General features: G+C 41.6%; 1 protein-coding gene across 1 annotated transcript in view; it reads right to left on the bottom strand.

Annotated features, from left to right (window-relative positions):
- The window catches only part of TXLNG (taxilin gamma), a 59,688-nt gene extending 41,613 nt beyond the window's left edge, over positions 1-18,075 (bottom strand). The window contains exon 1 of the mRNA XM_004475217.4: positions 17,902-18,075. Within this exon, the coding sequence (XP_004475274.1) occupies positions 17,902-18,006 (105 nt within the window). The 5' untranslated portion in view covers positions 18,007-18,075. The remainder of the gene's footprint in view (positions 1-17,901) is intronic.
- Between the last annotated feature and the right edge of the window lie 220 nt (positions 18,076-18,295).

Raw genomic sequence — 18,295 nt, 5'->3', positions numbered from 1 at the left:
ATAATTAGATTCTTGTGTACATGTCTCCACATATACCTATATTTTTTAATATAATAAATTCTTAAAATCTCAAAATATAAACACCCAAAGATGAGACTTATTTATATTTTGGTCATGTAATATTGTCTGGGACCTCATAATTATACAGCATTTGCCCTCAAAAAGACCACACACCCCATATACGGGAAAGTACTATTTTTAAAACGCTGTCATTGAAGATCAGTAAAGGAAATAAGCGATGTTGCGACATCTCCCAAGCCACATGGGGAGAAAAAATGGCATCCTCCTGTCCCACCCCTGTATATCAAGATTTAAATGTGAGAAATGAAAACCAAAAAGCACTAGAAGAAAACCTAAGTAAATTTTTTTCATAATCTTAGCATAGGGAAGACTTTCCTAAGAAAATGACAAAACTCAGGAGCTATTTTTTAAAAAGGAGAGGGAGATAAATGTGACTAAAAAATTTAAATCTGACACACTTAAGTAGCACTTACAAATTTGTCAGAGACCAAATTTCCAAGAGAGTTTGTGTATAAGCAGATCACAGTTAAAAAACTAAAAATGCCCCTCTATAAGAGAATAATCGGAGGGGGGTGAGGGATATATGGGGACCTCATATTCTTTTAATGTAATATTAAAAAAATGAAGAAAGACAAAAAAAAAGAGAATAATCAGGAAGCAGATTTGGCTCAACTGATAGAGCATCTGTCTACTATATGGGAGGTCCAGGGTTCAAACCCAGGTGAGCTGGTGCATGCACAGTGCTGATGCACCCAAGGAGTGCTGTGCCACGCAGGGGTGTCCCCTGCATAGGGGAGCCCCACGCAACAAGGAGTGTGCCCCGCAAGGAGCCACCCCACGTGAAAAAAGCACAGCCTGCCCAGGAGTGGCGCTGCACACACAGAGAGCTGATGATGCAACAAAAAGAGACACAGATTTCTGGTGCCGCTAACAAGAATGCAAGCGGACACAGAAGACACACAGCAAATGGACACAGAGAACAGACAACAGGGAGGGGAGAATGGGAGAGAAATAAGTAAAAAATAATTCTTAAAAAAAAAAAGCATATTCAACCCACTCATAATAAAAGAAATACAAATAAAAGTGCAAATTGAAGTAAAACAACCATCATTTACCTATCAGATTTAAAAGGATGATTAAAGGGAAGTGATATGGCAAAAGCAGCTGGGTGCTTGCCTACTACACAGGAGGTCCCAGGTTCAGTTTCTGGTGCCTCCTAAAGAAGACAAGCAAGACAGCAAGCTGGTATGACAGACTGGCACAGCAAGCTGAAGCAAGAAAATAATGCAACGAGATGATGCAATGAGGAAAACACAATGAGAGAAACAACAAGCAGGAGCAGAGGTAGCTCAAGTCATTGGACACCACCCTCCTACATGGAAGGTACCGGTTTGCTTCTCAATGCCTCCTAAAAAGAAGACAAGCAGACACAGAGAGTACACAATGAACTGACACAGGGAGCAGATAACGAGTGCAAACAATGAACGGGGGTAAAACAATAAAGACAAAAAAAAAAAAACAATGAATGGGGGGAGTAAATAAATCTTAAAAAAAAAGCGGGGTATAATTAAAACACGTATCAAAAACCCTCAGTGTGGGCAAACAGGTCCCTCAATGCACTGCTGGGGTATCTAAATTGATATAGTGGTTTCCGTAGAGGTATATTTGCCAATATTTATCAATGTCGGAAAGCACATTCACTTTTACCCAGCAATTCCAGTAGGAATTTATTCTACAGATATTCTTACTCAAGTGTAAAGGGCTACTCACCAAGGGCTATTACCACACAAAACCAAGAAACAACCCAAATGCCCACCAACAGGGAACTGGTTAAATCAATAATACTAATTCATAAAAGATAAAACTATGTAGCTATTGAAAATAACATCCAGGTAAATCCATGTCAATAGGTAAAGAGCTCCAAGATATAATTAAGTGGGAAAAATGCAACATGCACACCTGGTACAGGATCAACCTGTCAGTGTAAATAAAAAACACATTCATATATAAGCCAGTACAAGAATAAAATTTTTCTACAAGGATAGCCAAAAACCTGTTTGACATGTTTACCTCTGGAATGGTGACGTAGAGGTTAGAAATGAGTACTTATTTTTCCATTTTGAACTTTCTGGTTCTATTTTATTTTTTATTATGGAAACGCTTACTTTTATTTTTACAAAATAGAGACTTTAAGTTGCAATTTTGGCTTGCTAGCATGGTATTACATTTTGTTCATTATTCCACCACCACCCCAAGCTCTGAACCTGAAGATGGCAAGAGGGCGTATCTCATTTCATGCCATCTTTTCCCTCTGCCTTGCTCTATGCCAGGGGAAATGCAACCAAGTCATCTTACCATAAGGAGCGGTCAGAACCAATAAGAACAGATACCCCTAACTTGCAAAAAAGTACACAAATGTTAGGTGACAGAGCCAGGACTGGCCAGGCTGCCTGGCTTTGTTCGAAGCCCTTGCTTTTTAACACTCTGTTACAGGGTCCTCAGTCTTCAAAGGACCCAGAGATCAAGCTGATGTTATTAAGGATCAAGCTGATGTTATTAAAGGAAGATAAAACAAGTATATGACATGGGCTTCAACGGAAGGAAAGTTCAATACAAATTAAAAAGGTTAGTTGATAAGCAGAGAAACCAGCCTCCTCCCCTCCAATCCCGAAAGGTGGAGAACTCATCTCTACTCCAAGCTATAAGGAAAACATTATCCTTGGAAGAAAGATAAGTTTCATTTAAATAAGTCAGTAGACCACTGAGGAAAGAGAGAATTCTGAACTATTTGGATGTTTGGGACAACTGAAATCAAGTACACAGCGCAAAAAAGGAAAGTTTGAGTTCACTGAGGCTGTGAATACTGTCCTAGGAAATACACTAATAAATAAGGATTTTTCCAAAGTTTCTTCTTCTCCAAAGGCATTAACAATCAACAACAGACCTTTGGGTCCATCCCTCTAAATCAGGGGTTCTTAACCAGGAGTCCATGAGGTTGAACTGAAATTCAAAATAACATTATTCTTGTGGGGATGTGTTGGTACAGGTGTGATATATTTATTAAATACACAGTATAGTGTGGACTGTTTTCACCTGACTGGCAAAGGGATCTGTGGAACAAAAAAGGTTAAGAAGCCCTGCTCTAAATCTTTACAACCACAACCTTTACTGGACTATAGTAGAAATAGAATATAGTAAGAAGAAAGTGTTTTTAACAGTCCTCATCTATTTCCTTCTTAAAACAATTGAGGGAAGCATATGTGGCTCAAATGATTGGGCCCCCATCTACCATATGGGAGGTCCAGGGTTTGATTCCCAGGGCCTCCTGGTTAAGGCAAGCTGGCCTGCATGGAGAGGTGGTGCAGCAAGATGACGCAACAAAAAGAGACACGGAGGAGACAATAAGAGACGTAGCAGACTAGGGAGCTGAGGTGGTGCAAGAGAATGAGTGCCTCTCTCCCACTCCAGAAAGTCCCAGGATTGGTTCCCAGAGCCACCTAAAGAGAAGACAAGTAGACACAGAAGAACGTACAGCAAATGGACACAGAGAGCAGACAATATGTGTATGGGGGGGTAAATTAAAAAAATTCTAAAAATGGAAGTATCACATTTAAACTTGGCCTCTATTTCTAACTATGACTAGGACAGCTACCAAATTACTTTCTCTACCAGTTTAACAAAAAATAATGCAATTGTCAATAATTAACTATTCCCAAGTGGAATCAGATGATTGAGCCTAATGTTTGAGATAAATGAGAAATACAAAAGAGGGCTAAGTTAACACAGTATCTATAAGGCTAAGTTCTGAGTGAAATAAAGGAAAATACCTAACGTTTATGCATTGCCATGTGTCGAATATTTTAAATACATTAGTTTAGCCTTACAATTCCAAGTTAGTGAGAGCATTTCCCCATTATACAGATAGACAAACTAAGGAGGAAATGAAAGGACAAAATCTATTATTTGAGATCTACATTTATTAAGAGCCTGGTGTAGAGCTAGATGCTTCTATATGAGGGCTGTCTGAAAGAATTGCACTTAAAGTTAAGAATCATGATGAATATATTTTGGTTTAAAATAATCTTCAAGCCTCTAGCAAATAAGACCTAACTTTATATTGGTCATCAGGAATTAGATGTAAAAATATTCTCATTGCTAGGATTACTGAATTGCCTTAGTTAGCAATTGAGTCAATAATAATTGGGATCCTACATTTCTAAGAACATGTCACAGGAATAAACAAGCTTGTGAAAAATAAGCCTATTCTCTTCTGATAGAATGGTTGTGGGGAAGATGGAACAAGGAAAAGTAGATCCACCTCTGACAAAGCCTGGGGCAGTGGTTCTCAAAGTGTGGTAAGTTCTCAAAGTGGCTGGTATGCAAAGTCAAAAACTTTTTCATAACAGTAAGAGATTATTTGCCTTTTTCAGTGTTGACATTTGTACTAACGAAGCAAAAGTAGTAATGAACAACATTATTGGCCCTTGGAACAAATCAAGGCAATGACACCAAAGTACACTTGTCGCCATTTTCTTCACCACCATATTCACAAAAAGTCTAAAAACATTTTCACTTAAGATGCCCTTGATTAAACAAAAAAGGAAAAAAAAAGAAAAAGATAAAAATTATTAATTTTATTAAATCTCAATGTAGGATGGGAAGCAGATATGCCTCAAGCGTTTGGGCTTCGGCCTACCACATGGGAGGTCCATGGTTCAGTTCCCAGTGCCTCCTAAAGAAGATGGGGAGCTGGCACCTCAGGCAGGCATGACAAGCTGACACAACAAGAGACACAAGAAGAAAAAAACATAATGAGAGGGAAGTGGATTTGGCTCAATGGATAGAGCATCTGCCTACCACATGGGAGCTCCAGGGTTCTAAACCCAGGGCTTCCTGACCCATGTGGTGAGCTGGCCCACACACAATGCTAACGCACGTAAGGAGTGCCGTGCCACACAGGGGTGTCCCCCGCGTAGGGGAGCCCCATATGCAAGGAGTATGCCCCATAAGGAGAGCTGCCCAGGGTGAAAAAAGTGCAGCCTGCCCAGGAGTGGCGCCGCACACACACACAGCTGACACAGTAAGATGATACAACCAAAAGAGACACAAGATTCCTGGTGCCACTGGCAAGAATAGAAGCGGACACAGAACAGCACACAGTGAATGGACACAGGGAGCAGACAATGGGGGATGGGAAGGGGAGAGATAAAAGTAAATTAATTAATTAAAAAAAAAACTTAACTATTTAAAAAGAAACATAATGAGAGACACAACAAAGCAGGGAGAAGAGGTTCCCAGTGCCTCCTAAAGAGGACAAGCAGGATGGCAAGCTGGCATGACAAGATGACACAAAAAGAGATACAAAAGGAAAAACATAACAAGACACACAACAAAATAGGGAATAGAGGGAAACGGACTTTGGCCCAGTGGTTAGGGCGTCTGTCTACCACATGGGAGGTCCGTGGTTCAAGCCCCGGGCCTCCTTGACCCGTGTGGAGCTGGCCCATGCGCAGTGCTGATGCACGCAAGGAGTGCCGTGCTACACAGGGGTGTCCCCCGCGTAGGGGAGCCCCACGCGCAAGGAGTGCACCCATAAGGAGAGCCGCCCAGCGCGAAGGAGGGAGCAGCCTGCTGAGGAATGGTGCCGCCCACACTTCCCTTGCCGCTGACGACAACAGAGGCGGACAAAGAAACAAGACGCAGCAAAAAGACACAGAAAACAGACAACCAGGGGAGGGGAGGGGAATTAAATAAATAAAAATAAATCTTAAAAAAAAAAAAAGGGAATAGAGGTGGCTTAAGCAATTAGGCACCTTCCTCCCATATCGGAGGTCCCGGGTTTGGTTTCTGGTGCCTCTTAAAAAAATAAAGATGAACAGACACAGAAAGTGCAAACAATGAGGGGGTGGGGAGAGATAGATAAATTTTTCTTTTAAAAAAAAGAGTTACTAGCAAGGAAGTTTAAAAAAAAAAAACCTGTGTAAGCAGATGTCGCTCAAGCAGTTGAGTGCCTGCCTCCCACATAGGAGATCCTAGGTTCAGTTCCCAGTGCCTCCTAAAGAAAAAAACAGACGAGCAGACAATGAGCAAAAAAAAAAAACAACTAGCAGACAACAAGCTCAAACAACAAGCAAAGCGACAAGGGAGCTGTCTAGGAGTAGGGAAGAATTGAGAGGAAAAAATAAACGTTCTAGGAGAGAAAAATAAAATTACTTGGGAATAATGTTATAAAAAAACAAAAATCTCATCATAGTATACATAGTCTAACAACGAAAATACGTTGTCTTAATATTCTCCGTAAGGAAATGGAAGTACACATAAAGCCCTTCTGCTGCATACTGAAGTATGGTGGTTTCTTGAAGAGCACTTGTGAGGGTGTTTGAACTATAAGCCTAACTGCCACTTTTTTCATGAAACATCTTATGGCTGTTTACTGAGCCTTGCATATTTGACAAACATTTTCTAAAAATGTATGAAGCAAGCCTGTCGCTTCAAGGCAACCAAATGACACTATTGCCAATGATCAAGTTTGAGCTTTCAAGCTAAAATTAGAATTTTAAAAATCTGCCCCTATGAGCTTGACAGCTTCCCAGTACTTAAAAAGACTTCTGGGAAGGTGATGTAGCTCAACCAGTTGGGCACCAGCCTACCACATGGGAGGTCCCAAGCTCGTCTCCTAAAGAAGGCTAGCAGATGCTTAAATGAGCAGACGCCACAAGCCAGCAGACACTGCAGCCTGTGGGGAGCAAATGTGGCTCAGGCTGTTGGGCACTTGCCTTCCATGTAGGAGGTCCTGGGTTCAGTTCCCGGTGCCTCCTGGAGAAGGCAAGGAAACACTGAGTAGACAAATGAGAGAACCATCTGGGGGCAGGGGAATAAATTAAAAAAAAAAAAGACTGAAAAAAAAAACAGGAGCTGTCAAAAAAAAGACTTCTGATGAATCAGTAACATTAATATTTTTTATATTGTCATAACAAAATGTGTCAACATTTGAAAGATCAACACAATTCAGAAAACTGATATTTTTTCCACATGATTAATGAATGATATTACAAAATGATATATGGGAATAACAGCCATTCAAAGTGCATGACATATCAATGGCTTTTAATATACGGTATGAAAGGTCATGGATAGGGCTTTAAGAAACTACTACCTTTAAGAAACTATTACCGGGGAGTTGGGGGTATATGGGGACCTCATATTTTTTTTAATGCAACATTTCAAAAAAAATAAAGAAGAAAAAAAAAGAAACTACTACTTGTTGAGTTTTGACATAGTAGCAAAGAATTTCCACAATTATCCGAAAAGCCTTTAAAAATACTCCTTTCCTGTTCTAACTACATGTATGTGTAAGGCCAGATTGTCTTCATAAACTTCAACTAAAAAAGCATATTGCAGTTGTGAGAAAAAAATGCCAAATGTAAGGTACGGATTACAGTTGGTAGTGATACTTTGACGAAGCTTTTTCACAATTTTTAACAAATGTTTCACAACAACGCAAAGTATTGGTGGTGGGGTGATATATGGGAGCCCTGCCTGTATGATCTTATGCATGTTTGTTTTATAAGTTCACAACTTTTATCTTTCTGTATGTTCATGTATGAATGGTATATTTCGATAGTTTTATTTTTTTAAGTTACTTATATTACCATGTAGGAGACAGTTTCTCACTAGGTCCTGCCCTCCTGATATTCACACCCATGTGTAATCCCCTCCACTGCACCTCGTGACTTGCTTCTAATGAAAAGAATGGGCCAAAGTGATGATTACATTACCAAAGAACATGACTTCCTGCGCTCTCTTGCTGGCACTATTGATCACTTAGATGAAGCCAGCTACCATGTTGGGATGAGGCCCGCATGGCAAGGAAACAAGGGAGGTCTTCACCAACAGCTCATGAGGAACCGAGGCCTCAGTCCAATGTTTGCAAGGTGCTGAATCGTGCCAACAACTCCAAGAGCAAGCTAGAAAGCGGATGCTTCCAGGTCAAGTCTTCAGGCAACTGCAACCCGAGACAGACCCTGAAGCAGAGGACCCAGCTAAGTCACCCCCAGATTCCTGGAACACAGGAACTGAAGATGATGTTTCAAGCCACTAAGTTTTGGGGTGATTTGTTACACAGCAATAGATAATAAGTACTTTAGTTCATTTTTTTAAATGACTCAAAGCACGTTTACATTTGTTTTAAGTTCTAATATGGCAAATATTATTAGCTACGACCCACACAATCAAAAGTTCTTTGGGTTTCTCAATGTTTAAGTTTGTAAAAAGATCCTGAAACCAAAATGTTTGAGAACTGCCACCCTAGGTGAAGTAGGAACAGGGAGAGAAAGAATAGAAGAGCAGCTCAGACAAAACTTGGTCTAGAAGGGACACCAACTGCCAGGCAGAACCATCTCCAGGAAAAATGCCCTGGGTTTCCCCACTAGTGAAGAAGCCAAGAATGAGCAAAAGGGTCTAGAAGAGGTCTAGTTACAATACAGTTTCTTGAGCCTCATAATCTCTACAGTAGTAGTAGGTTCTAATCATGTCATTTAAAGGTAGCATCTATAACATCTGTATTTGACTTTTGAGAATGTCTGCATTACATTCCACATTTAACTTCTGTAGCTAGTTCTTTTATAAAAATAAAGGGTATTGGGGAACAACCAGCAAGATGGCAGCGGAATAAGGAGCTCCTAGAGTGAGCTCCTGCTACAGAGCAGTTAGTAAACACCCAGAGCTCTCTGGAGCTAGCTGAAGCACCTGTGTTGGGGTCCAGGAGGCCAGAAGAGCATCCTGCCACATCCTTAAAGGAATGGAAGGAGGTGACTGCCCATCTACAGAGAAGACTCATAAGCAGAGCGCTCCACACCCCGGAGGCCAGGGCCCATCCTCCACTGGAGGCACAAGCCACCTTGGGAGGCGTGCTGCGGCTGGAATTGAAAGCTCCACTTCCCAAAAACGGGGGAGGAAGAGACAGTTGGGCACCAACTTCAGCTACTGATGAGTAAATTCAGCGGGTTAATGCATAATCCTGAGAACAGCTAAAGTTTGAGCCTGTCCAGGCCAGAAAGAGGTCGGTAGCCACCACCTTAACTCGGCACCTGGCATGACAGGAAGCGGGGAGGACTGAAAATAAGTGCTGCTGGGGACCGGCTTCTTTCCATCCAGATCAGATTGCACACCGCCAGCAGGAGGAAGCTGCAGGGACCTGCACCAGCATCTCCGGGAAGTTACCGGCCAAGCTGCAGAGGCCAGTGATTGTCCTACTCTGCCAGCACGAGCCGCCCCAGGAGCTATTCTGTGGCTGGAATTGGAAGCTCCATTTCCCAAAAACAGGGGAGGAGGAGACAGGTGGCTGCCAATTTTGGCTACTGACTGGTAGACTTGGCTGGCTAAGATATAACCCTGGGAACAGGTAGGGTGTGAATCTGCCCAAGTTGGAAAGCGGCTGGTGACCGCCATTTTGACTCCACCCCCAGTCTGAGAGGGGAAGCTGGGCTAACCAAAAGTCACAGTGATGGGAGGAACTGGTTTCTTTCACCCAGATCAGCTAGCAGTCCTAGCTTAGGCTTCAGCCCCACCTCTGGCAGGGAGGAGGCTGGCAGGTCCTGCACCAGCCTAGTCAGGTAACTGCAGGTACCTTTGGCTGGCACAGACTGAATAATCAGAAGTCTACGGGGGCAACTGTGGTCATCTTGGACCCACATTGCATAGATTGGTGCCCACACCTGCAGCTCCATCCCCACCCCAGGCAGGAGAGAAAGCGGCATGAAGCTTCATCAGTCTCTCTGGGCAACTACAGTTTAGGCCTGCACAACTTGGTTATTCCACACAGCTATGACTGTGTCCCTACTCCCGACAAAGGAGAAAGTTGGAAGAAGCTTCATTGGTCCCTGGTGCAATGAGGGCAGCTTGAGCCTTCATGGCACTTATAGCACCAATTACAACCTTGGCTCCTACTGCAAAACCAGCAAGGGAGAATGGGCAGGAAGCCTTAAACTAAAGAGAAAAACTGCACCCAGAATAAATACTCTAATAAGCCAGATGCCAAGACACCAACAAAAAATCACAATCCACAACAAGAAACAGGAAGCTATGGCCCAGTCAAAGGAACAAGATAAGCCTCCAAATGACATAAAGGAATTGAGACAACTAATTGTAGATGTTCAAACAAATCTCCTTAATAAATTCAATGAGATGGCTAAAGAGATTAAGGATATTAAGAAGACACTGGATGAGCACAAAGATGAATCTGAAAGCATATACAGAAAAATAGCAGATCTTACGGGAGTGAAAGGTACAATAAATGAAACTTAAAAAACACTGGAATCATATAATGGCAGATTTGAGGAGGCAGAAGAAAGAATTGGTGAACTTGAAGAAATGGCCTCTAAAAGTGAACATACCAAAGAACAGATGAAGAAAAGCAATGCATAACATATAAGGGACACCCAATAAGATTAAGTGCTGATTTCCACCAGAAACCATGGAGGCAAGAAGAAAGTGGTCTGATATATTTAAGATACTACAAGAGAAAAAGTTCTGGCCAAGAATCTTATATCCAGCAATACTGTCTTTCAAAAATGAGGGAGAGATTAGAATACTCACAGATAAACAGAAACTCAGAGAATTTCTAAGCAAGAGATCAAATTTTCAGAAAATACTAAAGGGTGTGCTAGAGCCTGAAAAGAAAAAAAACAGGAGAGAGGGGCCTGGAAGAGAGTCTAGAAATGAAGATTATTTCAATAAAACTAAAAGTGTTAAAAGAGTGATGAAAATAAAATGACAGATGAAACTCAAATAGGAATAAACTTAACCAACCATATAAAGCACTTGTATTCAAAAATCTACTACTCAATGTTAAAAGAAATTTAAAAAGGCCTAAATAACTGGAAGAATATTCCATGCTCATGGACTGGAAGACTAAATATCAATAAGATGTCAATTCTACTCAAATTGATATACTGATTCAATGCAATCCTGATAAAAATTCCATCAGCATTTAAAAAAAAACCTGAAAATATAATCATCAAATTTATTTGGAAGGTTAAGGGGTCCTGAATAAGCAGAAACATCATAAAAAGGAAAAGTTAACCCTCATCTCCAGACTTTAAATCCTATTACCTAGCTATAGTGGTAAAAATAGCATAGTACTTGCATAAAGACAGATACACAAACCAATGGAACCAAATTTATGGTTCAGAAACAGACTCTCACAGGTATAGTCAAGTGATTTTTGACTAGCCTGTCAAACCCACAAAGCTTGGGCAGAACAGTCCATTCAACAAATGGTGCTGAAAGAATTGGATATCTATAGCCAAAAGAACAAAAGAGGACCCCTATCTCATACCTTATCCAAAAGTTAACTCAAAATGGACCAAAAAACCTAAAAATAAAAGCAAGAACCATAAAAGTTCTAGAAGAAATTTTAGGAAAATATCTTCAAGACCTGGTGGTAGGTGGTGGATTCTTAAAGGAGATAAGAGGAGGACTGAGATAGACTACTGATGTTTAATGTATGTAGAAGTTTTAATTAGCTTTACTGTAAAAGTGTGGAAATGCATAGAGTGGATGGTAACATATAGTAACAGCTAATTTATAAATGGGGATGTGGCTGAAAATAGTAGTCTAGGTATGTAAATGCCAACTGACAGAATGCTAGAGAAAAATCTAGGAACTGAATAGCACAGTAAATCAAGAGGTAGATGAGAACTGTGGTTGATGGTCCAGATGCAAGAGTGTCCTTTGTGAGCTAGAGCAAATGTACAGCACTACTGTAGGGTGTTGGGAATGTGGAAAAGCATGGGAAAAATACAGCTGGAGTGACCTATGGACTGTGGTAAGCAGTAATAATATAATATTCTTGCATCTATGCAAAAGATGTACTATGTTGATAACGAGGCAGTATGGAAAATGTGAGCCAAATATACACTATGGACATGGTAATAATCAGATGATATTATCTGTAGCAACTGTTCTACCACAGTGTGGTGTGTTGATGGACAGATGTTTGGAAATTCTGCACATATGCATAATTGCTTTATAAGTTTACAACTTCTGTCATAAAAAATAGATTTTGACAATATTCTTTTGTAATTTGTAACAAACATCTCATGACAATGCAAGGTGTTGGTGGAGGGTTGATGTATTCATGTTTGCTTTCTAAGTTCACAACTTTTACTACATACTTGTTTATGTATGTTCATATATAAATGATACAAAATAAATAGGGTTGGTTGGGGGAAAAATAGTTTGGTTAGTAATAATATTTTGACAGTGCTCTTTAATCATTAGTTAAAAAGGTTTAACAACAATGCAAGTTATTGGTAGTAGGGTGAGTTATGAGAGTCCTGTATGGTGTTACATATTTGTTTTGTAAGTTCACAACTATTATTGTACACTTGTTGTTTATGTATGTTTATTTATGAGTGATATACTTCAATAAATTAATTTAAAAATTTAAAAAAAGGATATTGGACTACATGACTTGGAAAAATCACTTCTAACTCTAAAACTGTATTCAACAATTATCTGCAATCTGAGCAATACCTGTATTAGCCTCAACACCTATCTCAGTGCAGAAGGGTCAGGAAATTCAGATTTTAATGCCCAAAACCATTTAAATTTGCTTGGGCCAGACTTATTTTGCAGAAGGGCAGGAGCTGGGTCTGCAATTAGCATCTCTAAACCACCAACTCCTAGAAGTAAAATGATCCTCTACTTTCATGGATTACCTATGTGGAACATTCTTGTCGCAATTTTACAAAGTCACCCTTCCCCAACTCCACTTGGACCAATCATGGTGCACCTGTGAAACATCAAGCCTTCTCTTTTTACTCATGCTACTTATCCAGACCACTTCTTAGTTAACACTATGTTGTGCAGACTTTACTTAAAAGAAGTTAAAACGGGTCTCTCTCCATACTTAGCACTTTAAATAACAGGTATCTTATTCCACTCTACTTTCCAATTTACCTAAATGACACTTGGAGGTACCTTTGCAGGGAGTTACAGGGCAGCACACCTCCTAAAGGTGAACCCAGGAACCCAGGGCCTAAATGAATGAAGCAAAAGGTAATAAGCTAGTAAGAATCAAAATTCCCCTGGTCCCTCAATTACAAGAGATTTCTGATGCCTCCTATTCTCCCAACCTATCCTTCTTAATTTATTTTCACTTAGTAAAAAACTATCACTCATTTTGCCTCCCACCAAGGTTTGCTCACATTCAGCAACGACCACATTTTTTACCCTTATTATCATCAAGAAATGTGTTAAGAGAGCATGAGATACATGTAATCTGTAATGGCTTTGGAGCCTTAAGAGCCCTACCCTTGAATATACCATTTAACTACCTCCAGTGTGGTCATAGGCAGGTCAACCTCTCAGTTTCCTCATCTATAAAATGGGGATGAACAGCATTTATCTTCCAGACTTATGAGATAAGATATAATAAATATACATTGTTGCTGCACAGAACTGTTATAACATTTGAAGAAGGATATTTTACAAAATGCATGCATTCTCACTTTTAATATGGCCCACACTTGAATCCGAAAGCTTCTAAGAGAAACTTGCTTCTAAGCTACTGGTATATCTTCCTCACCAAATCATCATTCTACCTTGACCTTTCTGAAAGTAGGGAAAGAAAAAAAAAGAAAAAGAAAAAACATGGTTTATCAAGTAAATATTATTCGTGGAAGATTAAATGAGGGGCATTTAAGGTTATTCTGGGAACACTGTGAAAATGTATCACAGAAGGCAAATCAAGACCTAAGTTTTTATAGCATAGGAAGATAACACTGGTCATTTGTATGTCTTTTCCTTCAAGTAATAAAATTTAAGTAGTTTTAAGTGCCAAGAGAATTTCTAGAAAATAGATTGAATCACAAAAATATACTTTCAAGGTCTAAATGGATTTTAAAGGTCACCTCATCTATTTTTCTCTTATTGATGAATGCTATATTAAATTTATATATTCCTTTACATGTTTTAAATACTGTCACATCTCTAATATTAACTAAAAGTTACTAATAATCATGTTAGCACTAAACAGAAAGGAATGTGGAATTTGGTGGGGGCAGGGGGAGCGGAGAGAGGAAGAAGGCAAAGGGATTTATATGTATATTAGGCTAAAAGTTATCCTAGGCAAACTTCACCCACTATGAGCTCTGGTATTTAACACAGTTTTGTTTTGTTTTTAACTGAACCTCAGGTATTATCTGTACACCTGGGATACCACCTACCTTAGTTAAGGCAATATTAGAAGGCATGTACATTTTAAGTGCCTAGCACAGTTCATGAATCAGTGAAAATTCATATTTCTTTCCTTTTTAACTCTCTAAAAAGTGTAAAATCTCAACAGCATATCTATTTAAAAGAAACCTATTTACTCCTGTGAAGAATCCCACAAAAGCAAATCACACGCATCCTGTTTTATGTAATCTGGATTTGACGTGTACTTTCCTAAATAAAATGTCTCTAATCAAGACCAATATAAAATGACCCAAAACAACATTAAAAATAACTTTTGGTAACCACATAATGAATAAATGTGGCATATTATGATTTTTAAAAAGATGTTATTACTAGAGGAATTTGCTGTATCTTGACTGCTCTCTTTACTATTCCATGTAAATGAAAATGAAATTGATCAAAGCTTGGGGATACAATGAGACAATCTTGTAAACAGAAGATCACTGTGTTTCTTATTAATCTCTACATACAGAGTAGGGGAAGGTCATGAAGTCCTCAGATGAGGAGCAAAACAAGACAATGAAATGGTTTCTTCCAACCCTGACCTAATTTCTCCTCATTATGTCCACCTTGTAGAGATTCTGGGAAGAGGAAAAATTACAAAGTAAGGTCAGAAGACAGGTCTACAAAATTAATAGCACCCTAAAAGCAAGGAGAAGGAAGTCTCTTTTGTACATTATCCCCTTCAAACCAAGTGAAATTGTATTTGCCCAGCACTGTGCCCAATGAGTTACAAGAACCCTCGTTCTTTGCATCCACCCTATGTGGGAGATATTAGCATCATCCCCACCTTACAGATGATGGAACTGAGGCTTACAAAGATTAGGAAACTTGCCCAAGGTTGCACAGCAAATAAATGGCAGAGAGCCAAGAGTCTTGACTCCAAAATCTTTACTATTTATCTACTACTACACTACTTATTACTGTTGTATAGATGAAAGAGTATTGGATTCCAGACTCAGCTTCACCCCTTGGGCAAATCATGTAACCTTGCTGACCAGTTTCCTCATCAGTAAACGAGGGCAATGATAGCTGCCTGGCCTTCTTCATAGTAGCTGAGTGATACTGAGTCAATGAATGTACAAATATACTGTAAAAAGCATCAGGCACTATGTAAAGGTAAGATTTTGTTAATTTGGGCCTGGGTTCCATATATTTTTATCCTTCCAGATGATTTATGTTTCTTCTTCTGGAGGAACAATTCCTCAAGAGCCCCCAGGAGATGTACTATAATATTACCTTTAGAAGTAACAACCCCAAGAAACTATTCAAATGGATGTAGTTCAGAAACAATGACACAATTAACTGAGCAGAGCAAGAACCTCTTCCGTGGAGGTTTAAAACAACCAGCAACCATTAAAACCCATCTCCAAATGTTCCTCATTATAAGTCCATTAGGTAACCAAATAGTGACAAAACAATCACTTTTCTTTTAATTCCTTCAGTATTTTCAAAATAACAGCACAATTAGTTAAAATTATTTCTGCTTCCTGAAAGCGGTCAGAGGTCAGTTGGAATTAAGGAATATTTTTTTCAAGACAGTGACACAGAGAAAATAAAAAATTAAGGATCAGAAGGAAATAACCTAAAAGTAATTTTTTGCAGATGCAAGATATATACTTTATCTTTTAAAAAATGAAAACTCAAAAACTAATACTTAATTCTAAATTAAATGAAAGCAAGAAGCTCAAAAGGAAAAAGAGGTCCAGAAACTGTTAAGCAAAGAAGCACAAGTACACAAAACTGAGCTGGTAAAGACACAAACAGGGGGCGGGGTGGGGTGTGGGGTATATGGGAACCTCTTATATTTTTCAATGTAATATTTTTGCGATCTATGTATCTTCAAAAAAATACAAATAAAAAAATAAATGGGAAAAAATAAATGGGAAAAAATACAAAAATAAAAATAAATGGGAAAAAATAAATGGGAAAAAATGGAATCAGAATATTAAAAAGAAATTTCATGAAGGCATGATAGGAAAAAAAAGACACAAATAGGTTTTAACTATTCATACCTAGCTGTTAACCAGAACTCTGCACCTAGAAGAGTCATTACCTCTTATCTTGGTCATTTAAAATGCTGGTTGATTAAACCTCTATTCCTAATTCAACGACTTTTCATCCTTATCCCAGTGACATAAAAGAGACTTATGCCCTGAATTTCAGTGGCTTTTTATCAGAGTTCTCCCCTGGGGACCACAAAATCAAACACTGAGATTGGTTTCCCACCCTCAGGGAATAAGCAAAGTGTCCAAAGTGACAATGTCGAGTCCCTAGAGAACATTCCCGTCCACAGCTTCTTTTTCAGTCCTGAAAGTACTGAATCTTTCTTTCACAGGAGAGAGAGAGAAACAGAGGCAATGCAGAGGGATATGAAAATACTTGACTATAGAAACAGTTCCCCAAAAGCTAATTCTTGACATTGCTCAGATGTAAACCGAACCTTTGTTTTCCCTTCTGAAGTTCATGAATCGCATTAGAAAAATATTATTTCGTAATTCCATACGAGAGTGATTTTTAAAGGTATTCGAATGAATAACTAAGTAATAGTAAATTGCCCTGAAAGTTGAATCCTTCACTATTATGGTCAACTGCGAGGAGAAAGAAACCGGTGTCCACTATCCAAGGCCCTTGACCCCCGCAATTCTCTCTCTACTCCTGGGCCCCCGAAAGCCCTCCACCCCGCAGCCCATTCGTTGTGCAATCTTGCTCGAGCTCCACCCACTGAACTCCAGAACAAGTGGAACTGTCCCATTCTGAAGGAGGGTTCGATTTTCCCGTAGCCAGGGAGAAACTGAAAACTCGACGTGAGTTGAGTAAGGGAAAGGGAACGGTCGCGCCTGTCTCCCAGATTGAGAGACCAAAGGCCAGGTCGGGGAGGTGCTCAAGTTTCCGCACACTAAAAAGAAAAGGAGGAAAAAAAAAAAAAGGAAAGAAAGGGACTGGGAGGACGACAGGTTTAGCACACGAGGCTGCTCCCAACTCCGGGGGGACCGTGGTCCCCCGGCATCGCCTCTCCATCCCCGGCCGCACGTGCGGCCAAGCTCTGGGCGCCCAGGGCCGAGCCCCGCAGCGGCGGGGAGCGCGGGCGGGGGGAGGGGGGCACAGCGCAGCCCCGGCTCCCGCGCGGTTATCTTACTGCGCAACAGCCTCGCCGGCGCGGCCCGGGAGCACCCCGCAGCGCGCCCTGCGCACCTGCCCGAGAGGGGGGAGGGCGAGCCCGCGAGCCCGGAGAGCCCCCTCGACGGCCGGCGCCCGGCACCGAGAGCAGGGTGATCGCGGGGGCTGGGAGAGAGGACACCCGGCGCCCGGGGTCCCGCGGTGCCGGCCGCACGTGGCTGTCACACCTGGCGCGCCCCCGCCTCGCACCCCTTCCCCAGCAGCCCCGGGTGCGCCCCCTGCCCTCCTTCCCCCTCTCCGCCGCGCGCCCACAAACCCAACCGTCGCCCCTTCCCGCCCCATCCATACCCGTCCAACCCCCCCCAGACACCTGTTCCCACTGTCGTCACCCCCCTGAGGCAAGAGGACCGGATATTCGTCCGGTGGCTAAAGGTAACCCGAGCGAATGAAGCGGCGGCTCCCGAGAAGGGGAGTGCGAGCATCCCGCCCGGCAGCAACGACGGTGTGCCCCGGACTGACCTTCTGCCGCGGGCTACGTCGCCGTCCGCCCCGTCCGGTTTCAGTCACCTCCTCAGCGCCGCCGCCGCCTCTTCCCCGCGCTGCCTCCTCTACCCGCGTCGCCATGAGGTGACGGCAGCAGCCAAACAAGCGGCCGGACCAGGGGCACGGAACCTCGCAGGGCCTCGCGCCCCGCCCCCGAATCCCCGCGGCCAATCGCCGGGCGTGAGGCCCTCCACGTGACCGGAGGAGGTTGACCCCCCGAGGGGAGGTAGCGGGATGGGGGTGGGGAGCATTGCAGCGTGGGTTGGGCTTCGACCCGGCGGACCCGAGCCGCGCCAGTGTGCGCGGACCGCGGAAAGGGCCTGGAACGGACTACGAGTCCCGGCAGGCTGCGCGGCCCCGGCTCGCAGGC

The sequence above is a fragment of the Dasypus novemcinctus genome, chromosome X (genome assembly GCF_030445035.2).
Source record: "Dasypus novemcinctus isolate mDasNov1 chromosome X, mDasNov1.1.hap2, whole genome shotgun sequence".
NCBI classification, from domain to species: Eukaryota; Metazoa; Chordata; class Mammalia; order Cingulata; family Dasypodidae; genus Dasypus; species Dasypus novemcinctus.
This window is presented reverse-complemented; position numbering and strand designations above follow the sequence as displayed.